Source organism: Neolamprologus brichardi, chromosome 7 (genome assembly GCF_056152115.1).
Source record: "Neolamprologus brichardi isolate AB-2024 chromosome 7, ASM5615211v1, whole genome shotgun sequence".
Lineage (NCBI taxonomy): Eukaryota > Metazoa > Chordata > Actinopteri > Cichliformes > Cichlidae > Neolamprologus > Neolamprologus brichardi.
Genome location: NC_142110.1, coordinates 13,874,828 through 13,900,444, shown reverse-complemented (window position 1 = coordinate 13,900,444; position 25,617 = coordinate 13,874,828). Strand labels below are relative to the sequence as shown.

The 25,617-nt window shown below is 42.0% G+C and overlaps 2 protein-coding genes across 2 annotated transcripts; one reads left to right on the top strand and one right to left on the bottom strand.

Moving 5' to 3' along the window:
* The first annotated feature begins 189 nt into the window (after positions 1-189).
* Positions 190-3,002, top strand: cyp11a1.2 (cytochrome P450 family 11 subfamily A member 1, tandem duplicate 2). The gene is made up of 9 exons (XM_006789280.2): positions 190-461; positions 601-756; positions 883-1,082; positions 1,191-1,394; positions 1,500-1,660; positions 1,748-1,914; positions 2,050-2,128; positions 2,241-2,432; positions 2,519-3,002. The coding sequence occupies exons 1-9, from the start codon at positions 190-192 to the stop codon at positions 2,639-2,641; spliced, it is 1,554 nt and encodes a 517-aa protein (XP_006789343.1). The 3' UTR covers positions 2,642-3,002.
* ccdc33 (coiled-coil domain containing 33) lies at positions 2,669-25,334 on the bottom strand. Its single transcript, XM_087844602.1, has 11 exons — positions 25,269-25,334; positions 9,074-9,279; positions 8,911-8,974; positions 5,862-6,057; positions 4,288-4,376; positions 4,054-4,185; positions 3,850-3,940; positions 3,648-3,766; positions 3,477-3,542; positions 3,273-3,389; positions 2,669-3,189 (listed from the first exon to the last, which is right to left on the bottom strand). The coding sequence occupies exons 1-11, from the start codon at positions 25,332-25,334 to the stop codon at positions 3,118-3,120; spliced, it is 1,218 nt and encodes a 405-aa protein (XP_087700728.1). The 3' UTR covers positions 2,669-3,117.
* Between the last annotated feature and the right edge of the window lie 283 nt (positions 25,335-25,617).

Here is a 25,617-nt window from a genome sequence, read left to right as displayed (position 1 = left end):
CTGTCATAATCAGACATGCCGTTCTTTGGTCTATTCTGTGAGATTCAACTAGAAAGCCTTGATCAGGGCAGAAAGGGGGGCCGACTCTACAGACCAGCCTCTCGCCTCCCTTTTTTTGCACCAGATGTCCTTGGCAGAGCCAGAGTAACTGCTGAAGGTGGAGCAGAGTGAGCATTTTTTGTTGTTCAGATGGCCAAGTGGAGTGTTTGGCGTAGCCCTGTGACGCTGCCGCTGTGCTGGGCAGAGGAGCTTACAGCATCAGGCGTGCGCTGCAGCAGCAGCACGCCGATGATCAGACAGGCATACTCGGAAAGCAGCAGCGTCGTCCGGCCTTTCAATGAAATTCCCGGACTGTGGAAGAATGGCTGGGCTAACTTGTACAATTTCTGGAAGTTGGATGGCTTCAGAAATCTTCACCGCCTCATGTTGCAGAACTTCAACACTTTTGGACCCATTTACAGGTAAAGGAGTCCAGGCTGTTTTCTTCGTTCTACATAAAATGAAAAAATTACTGCACATGACTGACCCAAACCTGTAACCTACAATTTCCAAGGTCAAATGTTCATCTCACAATTTCTTTTCTTCTTTTCTGTATGGCAGAGAAAAAATAGGTTATTATGAAAGTGTAAATATCATCAACCCCGAGGATGCTGCCATCCTCTTCAAAGCAGAGGGCCATTATCCTAAAAGGCTGAAGGTTGAAGCATGGACATCATACAGAGATTACAGAAATCGCAAATATGGAGTTCTTCTTAAGTATGTCCTGTTATTGTCCTCTTCCAACTCTTCCACTATTCAGACACTTTGACAAAACCAGTCTCTCCAGTAAGCATTATCAGTGTTAGCTAAATACTTTTAATTTAAAATCTGATTGTCACACAGGAATGGAGAAGACTGGAGATCAAACCGTGTGATTCTCAACAAGGAGGTGATTTCCTTGAAGATACTGGAAAACTTTGTGCCTTTGCTGGATGAAGTGGGCCAGGATTTTGTGGCCAGAGTTCACAAAAAGATCAAGCGAACTGGCCAGAACAAGTGGACCACTGACCTCTCTCAAGAACTCTTTAAATACGCATTAGAATGTAAGAATAACATTTATTTAAAATATTCAATTCTAATTATTCCTGCCTTTTTTTAAACTCAATCACACATCACTTGTTTCTATCTCATGTTTGTTTTGTCCAATATAGCGGTGAGCTCAGTGCTGTATGGTGAGCGTCTGGGTTTGATGCTGGACTACATTGACCCAGAAGCTCAGCATTTCATTGACTGCATCACCCTTATGTTCAAGACTACCTCGCCCATGCTGTACATACCTCCTGCTCTCTTGAAGCAGACTGGATCAAAGGTGTGGCGGGACCACGTGGAGGCCTGGGATGGCATATTCAACCACGGTGGGACACATAGGTTGAAAATTGAATTCTGAAATTTCAAAATACAGTTTTTGCTTTTACTGTGGTGCAATTTCTTGTTTCATTTCTGTCCTTTCGTTGCATCAGCGGACCGCTGTATCCAGAACATCTACAAGAAGCTGCGTCAGGATGCAGGCACTCCAAAGAAATACCCAGGAGTCCTGGCAAGCCTGCTCATGCTGGACAAGCTGTCCATTGAAGACATCAAAGCCAGTGTCACTGAACTGATGGCGGGTGGAGTAGATACAGTAAGGAGAAAAAAAGAAAAATTCAAAGTATGAGGAACTGTGTGACTGTTATCCAGATTTTTAAGGCTGCTTCTGGTTGTGTTACAGACTTCTATAACGCTTCTGTGGACATTGTATGAATTAGCCAGGCACCCCAACCTCCAGGAGGAGCTCAGGGCAGAGGTGGCTGCAGCTCGGGCCGAAAGTCAGGGAGACTTGCTGGAGATGCTGAAGCGGATCCCTTTGGTCAAAGGTGCTCTGAAGGAAACACTCAGGTGACTGAAACACTTGTTCAAGACATTTAAGATAAGACCAGAAAAGATACACTTTATCTGAATGAACTTTTGCAATTCTCTTAGTTCATTAGTTTGTGTTTCTTTTATAAAAGTGGTTTTCTTTCTGTGTCTAAGGTTGCATCCGGTGGCAGTGAGCTTGCAAAGATACATAACAGAAGACATAATTATTCAAAACTATCACATCCCAGCTGGGGTAGGAGGCACAAAAACATATAAATGATGTATTTATATTTGAGTATTTGACCATTTTCATACAAACTGTCATGCATGTTGTTGTGTCTGTATATGTCTGTATGTGTATTCAGACTCTGGTCCAATTAGGGCTGTATGCTATGGGAAGAGACCCCAAGGTGTTTTCTCGTCCGGAGCAGTATCAGCCCTCTCGCTGGCTGAGGACCGAGACCCACTACTTCAGAAGTCTGGGCTTCGGCTTTGGGCCCCGTCAGTGTTTAGGACGAAGAATAGCTGAATCAGAGATGCAACTCTTTCTTATCCACGTAAGATATAAAGAAAATAATCAGCAGTATTTCCATATATATGTGGCACACTGACATCATACAAACTGTCTGCGTTACCTTTGCAGTTTCTCGAGAACTTCAGAGTGGAGAAACAGCGACACGTGGAAGTACAGAGCACCTTTGAGCTAATTCTCTTGCCAGACAAGCCCATAATATTGACTCTGAAACCTCTACAAGCAAGTCAGTAACATCGTGTTTGATGAAATTAACTGTAAACGGCTTCACAAAACTCCACAATATGAACAACAAATGAAAATCTTTCAACCTTAGAGTTGTAGGGAGAGCAAGAAAAACACAGGAAGGAAGGAATAAGCTAAAGCTGCGCAGTAAACCTCAGTTTTTACTTCAGTATTTCTATAGCTAGACAACAAAGTAATGGTACATATTGTAGATTGCTTAGTGAAAAATGTGATTACTAAGGGACATGTACTCTGTGTGTGAAATATACTAAAAATCAGGAATGCATTGTGCAAATTTATTTCACCTGTACTTGGCAAAAAATGTTCACTTATGTACCAATGATGAATAAAAAAATACAACTGATACAAAGTATCTGTTTTTATATGTAATTGTCTATGGTTTACATTTTAAACACACTTTTTCAGATTAAATCATCACATTTGAATTAGATCTAAATTTTAAATCACAGACTCTGTGTGTCCCATCAACAGTTCAATTCATTTGCAGGTCTTTTTACAGGTTTTGCTTCTGCTGTCCTCTTTGCTGGTATAAGGAGCTGTAGGAAGTAACATGCAGTATTTAAGAATATTAAATCCCTTCATACCATAATTATATGGAGAAGAGTGAGGCCTGACTGACCGAAGGAACATTTTGAAGGATTGCTGTGGATGTTCGGATGAAGCCGTGCCTGTGCTCGCTCAGTTTGGTCAGCATTTCTTGCTTCTCTCTCCCCCATACTTTAGCGTTCTCCTCCAGCTTTAAAGATGCAAAAGAATATATATATATATATTTATAAGGAAATAAATGATTAGACCAAGTATATCTTATTTATATTTTCTTAACCTGAGCTTCCAGTGTTTGGATTCGTGCTTCAGCCCTCTCCAATTTATGTCGTAAACTCCATTCCTCCTTGAGTGTAAAAAAAAAAAAAAAAAGCGTCACTTTTAGGAGTTGCGAGGGAAAATTTGGATACTATCGTAGTTATTTGCAATATTTAAGAAGTTTAAGAAGTACCTGGTCTGACTGCTGTGTTTTGAGTGGTGCAGGCAGCTGGTGAATCCTTTCCAGCTCTTTTCTGAGAGGGCCGTTCCTTGCTGCCAAGGCTGATTTCATTTCCTTCTTTTTAAAGCCATCTTCTCAGCATGAAAAGAGATCAGACACTCCAGTCAGTGTCAGTGCTTTTGTGACCATAATTGTTCCCACTGGGTGCACTTACCTCTTTCCATTAGCATCAGCCTTTTGTCACCACGATGAATATTCTTGTCTCTGAGCTTTCCATCTAATGCTTTCTCCATTTTTTCTATGACCTAAAAATAAGGATGGCACAAACATAAATATCCCCTCATGCGAATTATAAGCTGCTAGTCACATGAGAAGCATATTCACTATCATGAAATTAGATTAGTAACAGACTGTACACCTCTTCCTGCTGTTTCACTGTGGCCTCTAAAGTTGCCATCTTTGCCAAGTGACTCTGGTGATGCTGCAGATCCTTCTGCTCCTGCTGGAGGACTCTGCAGACCTTTAATAGCTCCTGCTCACTATCATTTTTCTGCACAAATAAAACCAATAAGAGTTATATAATCAGTGGAAAGACACTTTCCTGAGACGTGTTTTAAAAAATATTCATAATGTGTGTGGTGTGTTTTCTAACCCGGATGAGCTCGTTTTGCAGATGTTGTATGCGGTCCCTTTGTGTGGCGGCCTTGCTCACCTCACTGGCGAGCTTGAATTTTAGAGTGGCTTAAAAAGAGCAGAACAATCATCAGAACTGCAGAAACTGTCTGTCATCTCTTACTTACAGGGAATGTGTTTTTTGTACATTCACTTAAAAACTCGATCGCTGAGCATATCTAAGTAATGAGTTCGAATTTCACACTAGTTTCAATAACATGTCAGTTTTATGCCATGTGCTTTGGACCAATAATAATCAAAAGATCCATCAATATACTTTTGAATTTGAATGGATCTTTCGGAGGGATGGGAGTTAAATCCTATCTTTTTGCTTTTGATGTTAGCAAAGAGACCTTCTGGAACGTCCTTTCACCGAGGGCCACAAACTGTCCTTCAGGAGATAAGGGTTGTAGTACACACGGAGCTTATCGTGGTCCATGGCCTAAATAAGCTTCCTTATCACAAAATGACAGTCTGCCTGGGAATGGACACTCACAAGGATTAACGCATGCTGAGCAGCCTTCGATGTCACGACTTCATCTGCCAAGGAAATGACCTTAAGTCCGTTACAGCACTGAGAGAGAGCTAGCTGGGTGGTAAATTATCTTTAATTTTAGTGGATCAGCACCTAGTCCTTTATTTGCTCTTAACTTCTTAGGAGTTTAAAATTTTGGTCTGAGACTAAATGATGGTGTGTGGATAATATAAAGCTGAGTAAAACTTAAATGTTAAATTTATTTAAGTGTTAAATCACAACAACAACATCCTCAAGGGACTTTGTATTGTAAGGCGAAGACCCTACAATAACGCAGAGAAAATCCCAACAATCAGACAAACCCCCTATGAAGAAGTAATGGGCAACACTGGGAAGGAAACATTATGACAGGGGAAATAACTAATGATGAAATGCAGAGTGATGTATAAACACCCAGTGAGTGAAGAAGAAACACTCACGGGATCACGGGAAGCCCCCAGCAGCCTAGGCCTATTGCAGCATAACTAAGGGAGAGTTCAGGGTCACCTGATCCAGCCCCAGCTATAAGCTATAGACTTATGGCTGTAGCTCAGGAGGTAGAGCAGGTCACCTACTGATCGGAAGGTTGGAGGTTCGATCCCAGGCTCCTCCAGTCTGCATGCCAAGTATCCTTGGGCAAGATACTAACCCCAAGTTGCTCTCCGATGCGTCCATCGGAGTATGAGTGTGTGAATGTAGTTAGAATAGCACTGTGACTGGGTGAATGTGGCATGTTGTATAGAGCGCTTTGAGTACTCCGGGAGAGTAGAAAAGCGCTATATAAGAATCAGTCCATTTACCATTTACCATTTATAAGCTATATAAGCGAAATGGAAAGTTGTAAATCTAATCTTAAACGTAGAGAAGGTGTATATCTCTTGAATTCAAACTGGGAGCTGGTTCCACAGAAGAGGGGCCTTAAAGCTGAAGGCTCTGGCTCCCATTTTACTTTTAAAACATAAACTCTGCTTTTAAATGCCCCCGTGAACCACAAGTAAGCTACCAGAGAGTGAAGTTAGGGTGATATATTACTTTTGTACCTATTCGGTCAGCAATTTCAGCCTTGGTCATGACATCAATGTCAGTGTCGGCCAGAAGATCTCGTCCAAGGTCCTGCTGCAGAGACAGATCACTGCGGAGCTGACTGTTTTCTGCCTCCAAAGACAGCACCTGTGTCCTAAGTGTTATTATGTCTTCTGCCATCCTAGACATTGCTGAGCGATAGTTTTCAATCTCCTGATGGTGAAAGAGTGCCTGTAAGTCTCACATTAGAACATTTTCAGTGGCTTAAAAGCAGAGGTGAGAAGTAATGAAGTACAAATACTTGGTTACTGTACTTAAGTAGAGTACTTAAGAAGTAACCAAGTACAAATACTACAAATAGTAGAATTATCAGGTATCTGTACTTTATTTGATTATTTATTTTTCAGACAAATTTTTACTTTTACTACCTATATTTTTATACATATATGCGTATTTTCCGCTCCTTACATATGCAAAACAGTCTCGTTACTTTCGGTTCAAAGGTTCATTTATAGCTTACAGGTGGGCCGGAAGGAGTGCAGGTGTCCGCAATTTGTGTTCGCGGTACTTCAGAATCAAGCTAGCGCCACAGAAGAGGAGCGAGCATAACGGAAGTAACGTTTTGTTAAGTGGCAGGTAAGTTCAAATTAAACGTTTCTGTCAGCAAAAATACACAAACTGTTCGTGTGCAGTATGTCGCACAGTGTGTCGCTAGCTAATGGTCTGGATTTCCTAGGGAGAGAAAAGAGTGCGCAATAAATTCAATAGGAGATGGAGAAAGATGGAGGAAGACAGACAGGACGTGAGAGGAAGAAGAGTGGTTGTATTTAAAGGTAAGGAGTGCTCAGTGACTCTGATGAACTGCAAATTTAAAGCTTAGATGCAATGTCTTAATTTTTTAATCACATATTGGATTTGTGCATGAGGTGTTTTGTTAGATTATGTGTTTTCATTTTTGTGAAACAAACTAAGCTATACTAACTTTGTGCCATTCAAATGTTGCATGAATATTTGGGGTATTTTGCCAAAGTGGCTGTGGTTCTTATGGTTAGAATTAGGTTACATCAAATGCATCAGAGATGAATTTGCATTTAAACTGATGATGCTTAGATTAATTAACCGAATCCTAACTCTATACCAACTATATGCTGTCTCGTATAAAGAAACAGTATAGTGTCAGGGGATGGACATAACCCATGGTAGCTTGTGAAACTGCTGACATCTTGTTGAATTCAGTTGTGTAAATCCACAAAGAGCAGCAGGTCAGCTGATCACAGCCTGTACACTAAGAAAATCTACTGATGCTCACATTAATTATTATGAGTTTTAATTCTTATTCCCACTGAGCCACTACAGAGATCTTAGGATTCCCTCCACCTGCTGAATCCCACTGTAACCAATGACTTACTCGTTTTCCTGTTTAGGTGTGGAGGCAAAGTTAGCCTCTACAATGTAGGTAACAAAAAATTGTTATTTTTTAAAATTCTCTTTCACTGTTTGTGTCCTACTGGTCTACTAGTACTTGCATTGAACCTTATTAGTGCCTATCAGATCAATAAATACCATTCTTTTTAGTGCTTATAATGGCATTTTACTGTCATGCACTGACTGGTGTCAACAATAAATTCACTGGCCTGTTGAAACAATTTGATATTAGGTGGTTATGAGCGAGCGCCACCACTAGATGTCTCCTCAATCCCATGTCTTAAGAGAGTAATACAGGATGTATTACCATAGACACACAAACAATTATTGCAGCAAAAGGTATGAACAGGCTTGAACTGGTTTTAAATAGGATAACTGGTAACTTCTGGTTTTCAGATATGCATGTAGCATGAGACATGGGGTATTACTGCAAGCCATAAATGAATGTGATCCATTGACTTGAATGTTCCTCTAATTGATTGGTTAAGGTTTGGTATAATGTATTCATAACTCTGGCTCCTCAAATTCATAAGGGCATTCCACTCCATCCTGTAAAGGTGTTTTGTTAGGGGAAATTTAACCGGGGAAAGCTGAATTTCTGTAGAAGCGAGCAAAAAATATATATATTTCTGGGAAATTCTTTAAAGAAATTTGTTTCTTTAAAGGCTGACAAAATGAGTCTGGGAGCAGAGCTTTTTTATCAAAGCATTTCTTTGTACAAGGCCCCTGGATGTTGTCTAGCAGCGTGTAGGACCCATTGTTCTGTCACATGCTCTTCTATCAAGTTGAATAGCCAGAATTGAATGGAGACAAGAGGCAGGTCCAGCTGTATGTATGAGCGGGGGGGTGACGATTAGGGGATTCCAATCTTGGATGGTGTTGTTGTGTCTCCCATGGGACACAAGGGGTGAAATTGAGCATCTAATTGAAAGGGCAGGGACGAGGTGACAATCATGACTGTAGATGAGATGTCGTCTCTGCTGGGGGCCCAAAGCAGTGATGTGAAGGAGAGCTCCCCGTGATGAGTCTGGAAAGTCCTTTTATGTATTGAAAATAAAAGGGAATCTCTGTCTCTGGCTGGATCCCTTCTATTCTGTATGATATAAAGCCATTAAACAGGTTTGATGTCATGCATAAAGTCACTTCAGGACAGATGTATGACAGCTCAACTGAAACACGAGGATTTCACATTTGGCTGCATTTTATTAACCACATTATTTTGCATGTAAAGTATTAATAATCATTGTCTATTAAACTTTAAATATGCACTTTTGCAATGAAAAAAGGCCAGTTGATACTCGTTGATAAATTAAGCATATATAAAATCTACACCCACAGACAATTTAAGGCAGTGTGCAGACATAATAGTCTGGCTGTAAATAAAACAGGAGAAAATGGCAAGATATTCGAAAAGAAAATGTTATTGGAACACTTTAAGCCTCATCAGCTTAATCCTCCTTCAGTGCAATAACAGTCAAGGAGAAATGTTAATGTATTCATTTTATCTCCAAACTGTGACTGTTTGCTTCATCATCTTCTCATTTCACTGGCCTCTCTGTGTCACTATTCGCTAACTAAATATGACATAGGATTGCCTCACTGATTGATTGAACAGTTAAGATATTGGTCATGCCTATTCACCTTTGTTTGGAGGTCAGAGATCTCTGCTACGTGGGGATCATCCTCAAAGTCATGCGGAGGGGGCCTAAAGCATGAGAACACAATTGTAGTCTAAATTTAAGTCTTTCATTTACTTTCGAAATAAATCAAATAAATCTGTTTCTCATATATTTTTGCACTGTACCGCATGTGTGGATGAGGAACTTGATACGTGCTGTTTATGTTAGTTTTGTTGTTCTCGGTGGAGTCTGCCCTCTCAGCTTTAGTTTTCTGGTCTAGCTGGGCAGTGCCTGGAAGCTCAGTCTTCGCTCTGCTGAGGAGCAGCTGATTATCTGGTAGGATCTGTGCCAGGGCATCATGAGATGGGAGATTGTATTTTCCCCTCTGAAACTGTAGAGCACATAGTGTTTGATTGTCACAAAGGATTTCCAAACTTGCTCAAAGCTGTTTCAGAAACAAATGTTGTTAAAATCTGTATGAATATCAAACAAGCATCACTTAAAATGCCAATGGTCTCTTTTAACTTCATTTACTGTCCCAGAAACATACAAATTATGCGTCATAACTTATTCAGAATAAATGATAAGCCAACCTGAAATGCCCAAAATATGTACTTGTTTGATTGGCCACTCCAGGTTGGCTCTAAAAGCAACTCCTATGATGAAAATGTAGAGCTTTGGACAAAAATTATTTTCTAACTATTCTTTGTCCACTAATCATATCAGTGCTTATAAGTCCAGTCTGCATGACACATGCTAACTAGGCAGCTAGTTTACTTGGCTTCACCCCGTGTAAAAGATAAAAGTAGCTGAAGCCAAGGTTTAAGTGCCTCAAACCCGCATTCTTTTTTTTTTTTTTTTATCAAATCCTTTGGTGTCAAAACACATCTTAAAGACTTTAAATCAGTAGTCCATCCATCCATCCATCTTCTTCCGCTTTATCCGGGGCCAGGTCGCGGGGGCAGCAGCCTAAGCAGAGAAGCCCAGACCTTTCTCTCCCCAGCCACCTCCTCTAGCTTATCCGGGGGAACACCAAGGCGTTCCCAGGCCAGCCGAGACATATAATCTCTCCAGCGTGTCCTGGGTCTGCCCTGGGCCTCCTCCCTATGGGACATGCCCGGAAAACCTCACCCAGGAGGCGCCCAGGAGGCATCCTTGTCAGATGCCTGAACCACCTCAGCTGGCTCCTTTGATGTGGAGGAGCAGCAGCTCTACTCTGAGCTCCTCCCGGGTGGCTGAACTTCTCACCCTATCTCTAAGGGAGAGGCCAGCCACCCTTCGGAGGAAACTCATTTCCGCTGCTTGTATCCGCGATCTCGTTCTTTCGGTCACTACCCACAGCTCGTGGCCATAGGTGAGGGTGGTGACGTAGATCGACTGGTAAATTGAGAGCTTCGCTTTTACGCTCAGCTCTCTCTTCACCACGACGGACCGTTGCAGGGTGCGCATCACTGCAGCCGCAGCACCAAGCTGTCTGTCGATCTCTGGCTCCCTTCTCCCATCACTCTTGAACAAGACCCGAGATACTTAAACTCCTCCACTTGGGGCAGGAACTCATCCCCGACCCGGAGTGGGCACTCCACCCTTTTCCGGCTGAGAACCATAGTCTTAGATTTGGAGGTGCTGATCCTGCTGCGTCGCACTCGGCTGTGAACCATTCCAGTGCGAGCTGGAGGCCATTACCCGATGAAGCCAACAGAACCACATCATCCGCAAAAAGCAGAGATGAGATTCCGAGGCCGCCTAAGTGAAAGCCCACCGCCACTTGGCTGCGCCTAGAAATCCTGTCCATAAAAATTATGAACAGAATCGGTGACAAAAGGCAGCCCTGGCGGAGCCCATTACCCACCGGGAACGAGTCCAACTTATTGCCTGCACCTCCCACAGGACACCCCGAGGGACACGGTCGAATGCCTTCTCTAAGTCCACAAAACACATGTAGACTAGTTGGGCAAACTCCCATGCACCCTCAAGTATCTTTGAGAGGAAAAAGAGCTGGTCCAGTGTTCCGCGACCAGGACGAAAACCGCATTGCTCCTCCTGTATCTGAGGTTCGACTAGCGGATGAACTCTCATTTCCAGCACCCTGGCATAGACTTTCCCAGGGAGGCTGAGGAGTGTGATACCCCTGTAGTTGGAACACACCCTCCGGTCCCACTTCTTAAAAATGGGGACCACCCATTTTTCTGCCAGTCTTGTCTGCCAGTCCAGGGGTACTGCCCCTGATCTCCACGCAACATTGTAGAGGTTTTTCAACCAGGACAGCCGTACAACGTCCAGAGCCTTCAGGAACTCGAGGCGGACCTCATCCACACCAGGGGCTCTGCCACCAAGGAGTTGTTTAACTGCCTCAGTGACCTCCCCCCCAGAAATTGGCCGGTCATCCCCCTCATCCCCAGACTCTGCTTCCTCCTCGGAAGACATGTCAGTGGGATTAAGGAGGTCCTTGAAGTATTCCTTCCACCGCCAGACAATTTTCTCAGTCAAATTCAGCAGTGCTCCAACAGCACTATACACAGTGCAGGTAGAACACCGGTTTCCCCTCCTGAGATGCCTGACAGTTTGTCAGAATCTCTTCGAGGCAGTCCGAAAGTCTTTTTCCATGGCCTCTCCGAACTCCTCCCACACCCGAGTTTTTGCTTCAGCCACTGCCCGACCCGCATTCCACTTGGCCTGTCGGTACCTGTCAGCTGCCTCCAAAGTCCCAGAGGCTAACCAAGCCCGATAGGACTCCTTCTTCAGCCTGGTGGCTCCCTTCACCTCTGGTGTCCACCATTTGGTTTGGGGGTTACCACCACGACAGGCACCAACCACCTTGCGGCTGCAGCTCAATGCAGCAGCAGGAGATGCTGAACATGGTCCATTCAGACTTAATGTCTCCAGTCTCCCTCGGAATGCTGTTGAAGCTCTGCCGGAGGTGTGCGTTGAAGATCTCACGGACTGGGGCCTCTGCTAGGCGTTCCCAGCACTCCAACTCACCACCTGGTGGTGATCAGTTGACAGCTCAGCCCCTCTTTTTACCCGAGTGTCCAGAACATATGGTCGCAGATCTGGTGATACGATTACAAAATCGATCATCGACCTGTGGCCTAGAGCTTCCTGGTGCCACGTGCACTTATGGACACTCTTATGTTTGAACAAGGTGTTTGTTATGGCCAAACTGTGATTTGCACAGAAGTCCAATAAAAAAACACCGCTTGCGTTCAAATCAGGGAGGTCGTTCCTCCCAATCACACCCCTCCAGGTCTCGCTGTCGTTACCCATGTGAGCATTGAAGTCTCCCAGTAGGACAACAGAGTCTCCAGGTGGAGCACCCTCCAGCACCCCACCCAGGAACTCTAAGAAGACTGGGTACTCTGAACTGCCACTCGGTGTATAAGCGCAGATGACAGTCAGGACCCGTTCCCCGACCCTAAGGCGCAGGGAACAACCCCTCTCATCCACCAGGAAGAACCCCAACGTACAGGCAGTAATCCGAGGGGATATTGGAATACCCACCCCAGCCCGTCGCCTCTCACCAGGGGCAACTCCAGACTGAGACAGAGTCCACCCCCTCTCCAGGAGACTGGTTCCAGAGCCCAAGCCATGCGTTGAGGTGAGCCCGACTATATCTAGCCAGTACCTCTCAACCTCACGCACTAACTCAGGCTGCTTCCCCATGAGAGAGGTGACATTCCATGTCCCAATTGCCTGTCTTGGTAGCCGGGGATCAGTCCGCCAGGGCCTCCACTTCTGGCTGCCACCCGGCACAGAATGCACCCAACCCTTACGGCACCTCCCGCAGGTGGTGGGCCTGCGGGAGGATGGGCCCATGTCCCCTTTTCGGGCTGTGCCCGGCCGGACCCCACGGACTAAGGCCCGACCACCAGATGCTTGCCCTTGGGCACCCTTCCCGGGCCTGGCTCCAGGGCGAGGCCCCGGTAACCTTATCCCGGGTAGGGTAAACTGTTCCCTCGATGTTTTCCTCATAAGGGTCTTCTGAATCGCTCTTTGTCTGGTCCCTCACCCAGGACCAATTTGCCATTGGAGACCCTACCAGGGGGAAAAAGCCCCCAGACAACATAGCCCCTGGGATCCCTGGGACACACGAACCCCTCCACCACGATAAGGTAGCGATTCACACATCTTAAAGACTTTAAATCCGTAGTTTCAGGTCTATTTTGTAAATTGTGGGCATTCTGTGAGTCAGAAAAAGGAGGATTATGCTCACTGGCTAATGACCTGTCAGTTAAAGGTTTTTACTCAGTTGTGGTGTCCTTGGTTTCTTTGTCAGATCCATCTCTTGCTAGTCTTGTTCAGTATCAGAACACCAACATGGTGATGGCAAAAAAGTTCAACTTGAGACTTTAAAACATGGCTTCAGTAAACAATAAGTAATGTCACCATAATGTCTATGACTGAACTTTTTCTTATATGAGTCACTGAAGTATTAGTCACAGACTGTTTGTAAGGGTTTTGTGGACCTGATCGTAAGTCAATGATCAACTTTGTCACTGCATCATTTATGGCAGGGTGGACACCCTAATGGAGGGAGGAACTGAGTTGTTGGATCAATTGCCTGGGGAGGACGCCGTACAGAGGAATGTGCCTTTAGTGTGTGTGTGTGTGTGTGTGTGTGTGTGTGTGTGTGTGCGCGTTGTATTTGCATCTGGTGGAGAGCCATGTTTGGCAGAGCCCCACCTCTCACCACTGGCAGAACTTTGCATTCTAAGGATGGCATGGTCCAAAAGAATGAGATCATGGGTAAAGGCTGTGAGAATGAGCTTTCTCCTAAGAGTATTTGGGCTCTCCCTGAGGATCTCAAAAATCTAGGAAGGGCTTAGAAAAGGAGCCATATGATTTGGCTCAGTCTTCTGACTAGTAGCCTTCTGGGTGCCTGCTTGAACGTAAAAGTTGTCCCAGGGCAGACTCAGCATGCTGGAGAGATTACATCTGTTGGGCGGCTTGAGAATCCCTTGTCAACTTAGCTGGGGGGAGAGAGGTCTTGGCATCTCTGCTTAGACTGCTCCTCCCGCAACCCGGAAAAGATAATCAAAAAATTAATGAATTAGTGGATGAGTGAAGGAATGGATGGATAGACAAACTGGACCTCTAGGCAGTGATTGTGGTGTCGACCTATTGATAAATTTATAATGTAATATGGCAATTACTATTGTTTATCATCCTGATTGTGCTTATTTGTACTGACGACACCTTGCGAATAAAGCTAACTAGAGTTACTGATGACTTAATGACGTGGTTCAGGAGTCTACTACTGACAAGCATATAACAAGGTTCATAGGCTCTCCATCTATGATTGGTCTTGACTGTAATTTATTATTTTTTTTTTTAAATGGAGCAGAATTCCTCCTAAGTGTCAAATTAAGAAATTTGTGATATTGAAAATAATAGTATGCTCATAACGGGTCTAACAGAAGTTCTGCAAAACAAAAACCCATTCTTCACCACCATCATCATGGTCACCTTCATCAAATCTAGTCAGTAGTTTGTGTCAGTGAGAAAAGTTTTCCCCCCAAAACACGTTCTCTACTTCCTAGATATTGAATTGGTCAAATAGAAATGTAAACATTTAAAGGTAAAAATTTTAAATGAAGTAAAAACTGTTACTACTATTATTACAAAGACAACAGCAATATCAACTCTAAAGATGTAGAGCTAGTTTTTGAAAAAACACAAAGGGATGCCAAATGGTCATTGTTATCTGTACGATGGAAAATGCTGAACAACTTCCCGTGACAATATGGGAGGACTAAATGACTTCCACAATGGTAGATTTAATGTTATCTAACATTTTTACATACACTGAAAGCTTTTATCAAAATACATTGTATCTATGACCTTTCTCACTGCACTGTGAGCGAGGCCATTCTACCTCTTCATCACTTGAATATAAATGCTGTTACATCAGTAGGCATACACTACCCACTCCATAGCTAGAGAGCTCTCTGTCAATAGCCCTGAAGTCCTTTAAGTGTGAGCATTGCATACACAGTGTACACTTTCAATGATGACAGTTGCCTGGCAGCGCAAATTCAAAAAAATGGCATTAAATAGAGTGATTATTCATTATCTTTCCACTGACTTGCCCACTAACGCAAATACCTCCACAGTGTCAGAACCTACCTGCACAGCTGCAGGTGTGCTGAGGGATTTTGTCTTTTTTGAAGCCTTCATCCAACACAAAATGTCAGAGTCCTTTAACTGATGGTGAATGGGAAAGCTGGAGCTTTGACATCAATCAGCTTGTAACCACAACACAAACCTTAGCGACTTCACAGGCAGTGAATTCCCACTATGTACAAAATGCTGTAATATCATGTTTCAGCAGAACTCACAGAAAAAGAGTGTTGAGGCTTCAGTTCTTCTCATTAATTCACTGAGGCTTGAGAGACTCACACAAACAATGTATTCATGTACCAAGCTTTTGGCAGCAGCAATATAAAACTAGTACACATGTAAATGTATCAGTACTTTTTATTCAATAATATATTAGCCTGAAAGGGGGTTTGGTGTATCTATACTGTACCTTAAAACTACAGAATGCCCTAATGCTGGAGTTAGATCACCACTGATGAAAATGGGGTGTTGTTATTACCTTGTTATAAGTTAACCTAATCCAACAGCATGAACTTATATGCCTCAAGTAACTAAAGGTTTCCTATGTGTATGAAGTGTTTGGAGGAAATTATGAAGAATTATCATTAAGCTAAACACCGTAGAGCGCTCATTCTCATTCTCTGTCATAGTATTTTCCTCAGTATGAGGAAAATAACAGCCAACCTAATAACAACATGTAGCTTACCATGAAAAAAGCTACACTCTGTTTAGTTATTAGATAAATATTAGGCTAAATTTGTGTTAAATAATTCACTGGGTGCTTCTGGCTATGTGCTCTGCTAGAAGACGTAATCTCTCCTAATCCAGCAAGGGAAAACCTGCAGAAGTGAAAAGCCTTCCAGCGGAGTTTAATATCACATTATCATGTATGAGATTGCTCGACAAATTTAGAAAATCCCTACAACTAAATCATTTATATTCACATGTTGCACTTTGTAGACACAGCTCGTGTTCAGAATGCTTCTGACCGTGTTACATATAATCTGTGGAGAGCTATGTTTTGGGGGGATGTGTGCTGCGCTACGCTGTGCTCTGCTGTGTGGGTGGTGGGGATGGGGGTGGGGGTCTGAGTGACACAGTGTTGGTTTTTCACTCTGGGCTATCTCTAACATCATCAGAATTCAGGACATAGCCTGCAAAATGTAGCCAATGTGCTCTTCATGGGAGTGACAGCTCTGAATCTGCTGCCACACAGAGCTTCAATTAGCCTGCCAGGCAGCCAGTTCCCAGGAGCCTTTTCTACCTCCCCATTCCAAATTTGCCATCCACCACCTTTTATTTTTCTTGTCAACCCTTCATCTAACCTAGCTTTTCCTCTTTTCCCCTCTTTTTCCACAGCGCACTTCAACACCTTCCGCTGTCCCTGTTACCTAAGTTACAATCTTTTTGCAGCTTTTCCCGTGTCACCATGACAAGCCAAGCGGAAATACTTACAATGTGTTAATGGACACAGAGGCACAAAAAGGGGTTGGAGATCTAAAGTAGAAATGAAAGAAGGAAATTTAAAGGACAGGATGTGTTGGTGTTACTCAGGCTCTTCAGCTTGAGTAAAAAGAGAAGAAATACTAACATAGAAACAATTCTAATGTTATTAAATGTTCTACAGTTTAAAACACTATAGTTCATGTATCCTTCTCCGTCTCCACCTAAAGGATATCTGAGTACTGATAGACACCCAGCTTCGAACACATATTAGGTATTATAAATCTTTGGCCATTATGTGCAGAGATGACACATTTAAATGCTTTATAAGTTATAAACCAGAAATGAAATACAAAATGCTACACGAATGCTATAATGGTACATTTTCATGGATTACACTGAAAAAAGTTGAAATGTTTTTTTTAAGCAAAAGTTTATGGGTACTTCTCTAAATGGTAAAATTCAATGTGTGATTAAAAAATATGAAAATAACATATATAAAAGAAATACAGAAAGTATTTTTACAGACTTTTTACAGTGTGTATCGCTTATCTGCAAAATGAACACAAAAATCAACAAATGTATTTTTAATGTAGCGCTGAGCCAAAAGGTAACTCAGAAAGTGCATCCTCATCAACGTTAGGGCCGTTTTAAAATTTAACCAAAAGAAATCTGGAGACAACCACAATTTATTACGTAGCTGTAACAATGATCACATACATACGAGCTATTTTATCTGTGAAAAATTACAATGAAATCAACATTGTAACAACTGATCTGCATTTAGCTTCTATTAGCAATAACACAGTAATACTAGATCAGGTAACACTTGATTGTCTTGCAGAAGAAAAAAATTCAATTCAATTTCTAAGAGAATTACATTTCGTCCTGCATGCAATCATATCTGTGCCCTGTCAGCAAAATAAAATCACATCTGCGGCGAGCTGGTTATGTGCTTATAAAGATTTATAAAATATGGCAAAATGGAGAGAGTGGCAAGAGGGATGGAGAGTGGGGTGTGTGTCAAGGACAGTGTGCAGCTGTGATTCAAGGGCATGCGTGGCTGACAGCCACTGCCACTCCCTGTGAGGTTCACAGCGAAAGCAAAGCCAAGGATTATCTGTAAATCAACTCCTGTCAATTAAGGATACACTGCAGTCAAACTGCAGCACTCCATAAATTAAGGCGGTATGAATATAAAGGCAAAATTGACTTTTGGTATAATGAATTGTGGTGGTGATGAGTGTGTCAAAAATAATAAATTAAATAAATAAAAAAGGAATTTAAAAATGAGTAAATATGGCTTCCATATATTAATATATATCCATATATTGAATATTGAATAAATTGTATTGACTATTGTGGTTTCAACTTCTTTAATTTACACACAAACAATAGGACGAACTATACTACAGTACTACAGTATAATGTGTAGTTTTATATATGTATGTTATAGTAGATAGTAGGCCGTTCTGTCTAAAATGTATGCAGCAAAGAAAGTAACAAATATAAGTATCAAACAGAAAAGAAACAGACATGTAAATGTAATTATAATACTTAAGGTGGACTTATTGTTAAGGTCACTTTACTATTTGAAACTTTCCCATGTTTAATATTTAATATAATCGTTGTAGTAATATAAAAAAATAAGGAAAAGCACACTAAAAGATTCATCACTTGGATCATTAGAGTAATACACAAAGTGATTTTTAAATGTATTTAATATTTGAAGGCACACAAAACAAATGGGAAACACTGAATTTCATATATTGCTGTACAACCAATTCATTTTCCCTATAAGTTTTATTTAATCCTCACCAAACACAAAATATGATTTATGCTCAGGGGAGAATAAAATGATCCAATCGAGCCCTAAAACCTTACCTGAACAAGTTGGTAGTCAGCTACAGCACAGCAAGTATCCATGACTAGTTTTTTCCCCACTGGTTCCGCATGACCTTTTCAAAAATGCTATACAACTGAAGCTTAATGACTAACACAACGTTTGACATTTACTGAAGGCAGCTCGCTGTTGAATAGTTCAAAGAAACATCAAAATGCTAATGCTAGCTTTTGCACCCAAAAGGGGCCCCTGAGGAGCGAAAGAAGAGGAGATGTGCGTAAACTTGTATAGTGTTTCAGTATTGGGGATTAAATCTATAGATTGTAGACTTGTAGATTTGGCTAAAAAATAATAAATAAATAAATAAAATGAATTCCAACTAGTAGTAGGAAAACATGTGGGTAGAAAGACCTAAACAAACAAAATCTTTGTTTAAAATTTAAAGCACGCCACATCCTGTCTAACGCTGTGAAAAGGGGAATGGAAACTGAAAGGGAACTAGGCGTGCCTGTTTTTGGCAGAACTGTTCCTTGAATTTATTTAATGAGAAGGCAAATCATGCAATTATGTCAACACCGAGTCACACACCTCTTCCCAAAAATCATGAGATTGAGGTCAGCCAGTCAACTGATGCAATTACCAGCTAAGCAGGAAACATCAAGCTCCGGCCCAGATCCTGTCAGGAGATGAATATCTGGAGGAAAGTCACTGACCTGCATCCCCATGAGAGAACAAGGTGGTAGAGTAAGTGCAATGAAAGACAAGGTCAATGGACCCAAATGATAACCACATAAGTTGTTCCCATTCAAGTCTGTACATTACTGCCGAGAAGAAAGACATTTAGAGTGCTGTTTGGTATCCAGTCATCAGTCACTGTATCTACGCAACCACAGAAAAGACCATTTATCATGTGTAAAGGACTTAATGGCATTAGCTAGGGGTCCATCAGCAGGTTAAGACCTACATTAGCTTCATACTAACCAAGGAGAGCAAAGGCATGGGGGACTCATGAGATATTCTGTGCTCTGTGTGCACCGTTTATGGTTCTAAAATCAGATAACAACACAGAATAGAGACATTAACCCCTCAACCCTTTTCTGTGCAGGACAGAGCCGATCTTTAATGAGCAGGCCAGGCTATTCAGAAAGAACTCCTGATGGACAGCACAGCGTAGATGGGATGATGATAGTCCATTAGTTGGAGCTGAGCTGATACAAGACAAGGTAGACAATAGCTGACACTGCCAGAAACAGCTTCATTGTGAAGCCTGTAGCAGTAGCAAGTCTGTATTCAGAGGCGATTGTGAGGTTACACATTTAGCTGCGGTGGGAATATGAGAATAGCTGTAAATCTACTCAACACACTCTACTCCAGCTGTGGCATATAGATACGGGCACTTCAAACAGAACAGTCCAGCCCAACCTGCATGCCAGACAGAAGCCGCCGAGCTCCCTGCATCCCCACTCCGCCCTTATCAGAAAATAACAGGAGACTGAGGTAAACAGCTGGGGAATTAGCAATAAATAAGACTGGCAAGCGTTGTCTTAACGACTCTGCTGTCTGCAAAAACTACAATCACTGTGAGTTAGGTCAGAGCACTAAATTATGTGAGGTACGTTAAACTGGAAATCATTACGTCAAATAATTGTTTTTAAACATTGGAAGCACAGCACAGGTTAAAGGGCTTTCAGTATAGTCTTGTTCACTCCAAGCAGTAAGCAAATGCTTGCGGCATCCCGATAGCTATCATTAGAAACTCGGCCTGCAGTGGCCTTCGGTGTTCAAGGTCTTTAAAGCACTCGGCTCTTATATAGAGTCAGACTGAACCACCCACATTCATGAGCAGCCCTCCCACACATGCCTCCTTTGCTCCGCAGCTTCAGCTTTTGTCTGTCAAGGCCAGCTTGTATCACATCTGTTTTGACCTGCGCATAAAAGCCGGTCTCATCGATTACATCACACCTTCATTTTGTCTGTTAAAAGGAAGGAATCTCTGTGCTTGCATACCAACCAGCACAGAAACAGAGTATCACAAAAGCATTTGAGGGGACCCCCCCCCCCCCACCCACAAAAACATACCAGACAGTCAAGGTTGTGCAGATAATCATAATAAATGTGCTCTCTGTAAAAAAACAAAAAAAAACAAAAACAGTGTTTACAAGGCTGATTTGAAGTGACTGAAAAATATTTTTTTCTCTAAAAAAATAAGCTGGAAACACAGCACAGAATTGTCACACGACAGAAAAGCAAGCAAAATTAGCACAGCACAAAGGCACCAGGCATCTTTCTGGCCTCATCAAAAAGCCACTAGATGTCACTGTGACCCCACTTCAGCCCCTGTCAGCTGACCAACTACAGCAACCTCTGTGAGAGAGTAGTGAGAGACTGCCTCTTCAATAGGACGCTTACACTGCTGTGTCTAAACTGCTATGTCTGAGAATGGTCCGTAAAGCCATTACTATTCAGGACTCGTTCCACACTTCCCGTCAATTCTGCCTGCGATGCTCTCAAACCACAAGAGTGCCCGGCGGCATGATGCTCAGAAATTACTGTACACTGCAGCTCTGCAGGAGGAGGACTGCATGCATTATGCTACATGTATGAACCCAGGGTCCAGCCCGTGGGGACTATCACAGCCCAATAAAAAAAATACATAAAACATGTCACCCACGCTTACTGTCATTATCAAAATAATTGCAGTGATGATAGTGAATAGAAAAGTGTGCAAATGAATGGGAAAGTCAGCAATAGGGGAGAATTACTGGCAAATAATAATAATTTAAAATGGAAAAAAAAAACATGTCTCCATCTTGTCTGTGTTTGCTCATTTACCTCAAATGGCACAAAGATTAAAAGCAGAGGTACAAAAGCACAGCAGCTCTACCTGACTGCATATCAGGCTTCTGTTTGTTCTGACTGATGGGGAGGGGGGGGGGGAAGTAATCCGATTCTTTTCAGAGCCATTGCACAAAAATCAATACCATATAAGGAGGCCTGATGAATTTGAAATTTGTACTCAGAGTGGATATTGATCAGTTGCAGTCAAAAGACTTTTGAAAACCCATGTAGATTTGCAATCAATGTGGAGTTTAAAACACCACGATTAGAAGTGTACCAGCAATAAAGAATGCATGTGATGGACATTAAATTAGTAACTTGACCACAGTGTTGTATGTAGAACCTTAATGTTAATCAGATACATCCAACACAAAATGCTGATACCCTAGCTGCAGGACTTGCAGACAGCTGGGCTGGGCGTGGTACTCTTGCCTGAGAAAATGTGACAGTTCAGTATATTCAACCCAGCACACAGTCAATGTATGTGTTACTCCTGGAAATAAAGTTATTATACATATAATTTAAAGAATCTAAACATGATTAGGAAAGAACAATTTCATAACAGTGTGCAGAGATTGTATAACCTTGATATGCTTGAAATGAAAAACGTGGTAGCCTAACAGCCAGCGCCAGCCTCATCTGAGATTGAAAATATCTCAGTTCAGTCTTCCTGTGGCTCATCAAAATGAGAGCTGTGTGCTGGAAGGTATTCTCCAGACTACTATCTAATATCATTAGGAGCGGATATACATTGCCAGGACTAATCCAGCTGTTCCCCTCAATTACATTTTAGCCTCTTAGAACATAGCTGACCCAAGTTCATTTGAGTAGTGCTTTCCAGGCAGGACTTAATCAGTGAGTTACTGGCTGGACAGGGAGCCTAGTAAAATATCTGTGTGTCTTATTTTTACCCAGTGCGAGTATTTATTTTTCCTTTCAATATGAACTGCACCATTGCTAAAAGGAGGCTCAAAATTTATGACGGTGATACATTTTTTTGCACCAGCAAACCAGGAAATATACTAAATGCTTTTATTAGGCAACCACTCAAAGATCTACACTTTGTACCATTATTACCATTGCCAAATGGAGAAGCTAAAAAATGACAAACTCATGCAGCAGTATTATGGAAGAGTTTATATCTGAATTGTTATGCCCTGTTTTAAACACCCTTTAAAAACATTACAGGATCAAAGTTTAAAGTTTCAGCCAGAGTATAAGAGATATGTTTATATTTATATAAATAATATATGTTTATATTTTATAAATAAACATATCACATGACATTGATGGAATTTCACTCGGCCAGCAGGAGGAGGCTTCGTGCTTCACGAGACAGGACCGTGGACATACTCTGTTCTGAGTCTTGCAATTTAAATGCCGGCTCACAAATGGATCCTTCATTAACCTGGCATCTGGAGGCTATCTAATGAGCAGACGTCTTCTGGAAGCACAGCTCCAATCTGTCCTTCTGAATTGAGGGTGCTGAACTGTGATGAACACTGAGGATATGTAGTCCATGCCCGGGCATGTTTGAAGAAGAACAGAAACAGTCGCTGTTGAAATACAAGGGAAGGCAGGAAGTTATGCACAGTCACACAGCGCTGTCTTTGTCTTATCGGCAGTTGTTTATTTTGCCTGTCTAAGCCACCTGCCCACTGGCACATGAGTGATAATGTGGTTGCATCACATACAGATTAAATAGGCTGTTGAATATTTGGATCTCTCTGATTGGGTCAGCTCTTTCTGTCCAAAGCTAGACTAGAAATGTATAGTGTCGTACAGTCTAAAACACCAATTTTCAGCTTCAGGATTTTAGGGAGAGTGAATTCATGATTCTGTAGTGATGGTGTGCCTCTCCATCCACCAGTCAACTAGTTGCAGTGAAGCCCCCCAGAGCCGTCCATGATGTTGAGAAGAACAAAAGCATCAAAGCTGAAGCTCTCCTCCTCGCTCATCTCATTCAGGGAGGGGCCGAGTTGCAAAGGGGGAGGCACCATATGTACTTGATTCAATTAGGCAGTCTGCAAGGCCTCCCCTGGGAACTGCCTGCAAAAAAAAAAAAAAGGAAAAGAAATGGGGCTGCAGGCCTGTCTAACAAAGACATTCAACCAAGACCTTTGCCCATGCTGAATCCACCTCATTAGTCAGCTGAGTGAGTGTTGATCATCTCAAACAGTGTCTTTACAAATATGAGGAGGGACAGATTTTTTTCTGACTTGGGCTGGAGTGAGGAAAAAAAAGATTTTAAGCAAAGCGAAGCAAAGTGTACCCTTCTTTTGCTGTTCATTGTGCTGGTGAGTATTTGGAGAGCAGACTGATCAGGAACAACCAAGTGCTAACCTTCAGGGCTGAAAAACGAAGCCAACAGAACATGCCAAAAATTGCCATTCCCTGAATGACCACTTGAGGCAGGCTCCCAAAGCTAATTAAGGCTTAAAACAACGCATTATTAGGGATACAACTGAACTAGACCTCTTGACTGTGTTGGTGCCTTTTGGAGTAGTGAGGAGCTGTGTCTTTAATTGTACAACAGTACTGTGAAAAAGTGTATATTTCCCCACTCCTGAGTTCTTTTGTTTGTTTTGTGTATTTGAAACAATTGAATAAGTTAAATATTAGACAAAATTTACCTGAATAAATACAAAATGTAGTTTTTAAATGATGATTTAATTTAGGGGAAAAAAGGCTATCCAAACCCGCCTGGCTCTGTGTGAAAAAGTGATGTTCAATCATGTTAAATCATGAATCAACTGTGTCTAACCAAATTTTCTGGAAAGCTGATCTCAGTTTTAATAGACACACCCAGGCCTGATAACTGAGAGACCTGTTGAATCAAAGAATTACACAACCTGTCTGACAAAAAGTGAAGTACGGTAAAAGAGCTAAAACAAAGTTAACCTAGAACAAAATTTAAAGAACTGCAGGCCTCACTTCTCTCATTTAAGGTCAGAGCTGATGATTTAAGAATAAGAAACAGACTGGGCAAAAATGGCATCCATGGGAGAGTTCCAAGGAAAAAACGACTACAAAAAGAACGCAAAAGCTCATCTCACCTTTGCCAAAAAGCATCTTTATTATCCCCAAGACAAAATTCATTTACATCTTGCTAACATCTTTGTCTAATATTAAAATTTGTGTGATGATCTGAAACACGCAATTGTGACAAAGATGCATATCCAGTTTTTGTGAGTGACAATGATAGAAAAATGTTTGTATGTTACTTAGCACCCAAGCTGCTGCCGTTAACTTGCCGTTATCCATAAAGCTAGAGCGAAGGCTTCAAAATGTGGAGTCCAGTGGGCAGTGCATGCACTCTGGCTTGGTCCACCATTTATAAAAGCTAAAGTCTATAGGTCCAACCTCCATTTCCTATATTTTACATTTATAGTGTATTACCAGTCAACATCACTCATGTTACTGACTGTCCATAGTAGCTGAACCAACTCAAGGCAGTCAGAATAGGTCTCAATATCTCTGACAGTCCAAGCTGTGTGAGAGCATCAATAACATCCATATCTCTTGGCAAACATCTGTCTGACCCACACCACTGAAAGTATGGCACGTTTCAAAGTTTCTTCTGTGCTACAGAGAACAAACAGAGCATTTAGCGCTTTTGAATGTCAGGCAGATAAATGCAGCCCAGCAACATCAGTATTCATTTTACGTCCCCCTGTTCCTTTGAAACGCAGCAGATGTCCGTGTTTCTGTATTTGCACGTTGTCAGACTTGCTTAGTAGTAATGGCAGAATTTTAAAGGAGGAAAAAAAATTGAAACATCTGCTGGGCTCGCTTTAATCTGCACCATATCTGTCAACATTAATCTGCTCGAAACTATGTTTTAAGATCATTATACAGAGGCATGAAAGATGGCAAGCTTAAAATATGGTTTTGGTACAGGAGAAATTAGATGGGATCCACTTTGTGATATATGATGTCTGGTCTCTTAGGAGACTTCGTTTTCGTGACTTTTTGAACACTAAATAATAAATCTGATTTTATTTGAAGCGGTCTTTCTTTTTTTTTCTTTTTTCTTTTTTTTTTTTTTACAAATAATTATGAGTGTACCATTGCCATCAAAGACAAATGTAGACAGTAGTCTTCTCTGTCTTCAAATAAGGTGCTCATGTGCACTCACATCTGCTGACCGTCTCACCAACCTGCAGTCTGACAGTCACACCTGCTGTGCTCTGGGACCACTTGGCTGTTTTAGCAATGATTGCCATCATAGGAACCAAAGATAATTACACAGCTTCCACCCACCAGGCTGGCCTGCTTTGCTAAAACCGTATTGCTCCAGTGCAGCAATAACACTTGTCTAAATGAATGCGCAGCACTTTACTGCACGACTGACAGCGCCCATTTATACTGCCGTCCAACTGGAAAGAAAAAACAAATTAATTTGGCACTTAAGGCCCCCCGCACCCCCACCCATGTGAATAATGTATCACCACTCCCTTAAATCAGTCCCCAACCCCCCATATCCCACCATCATTCAACTCTTTTGTA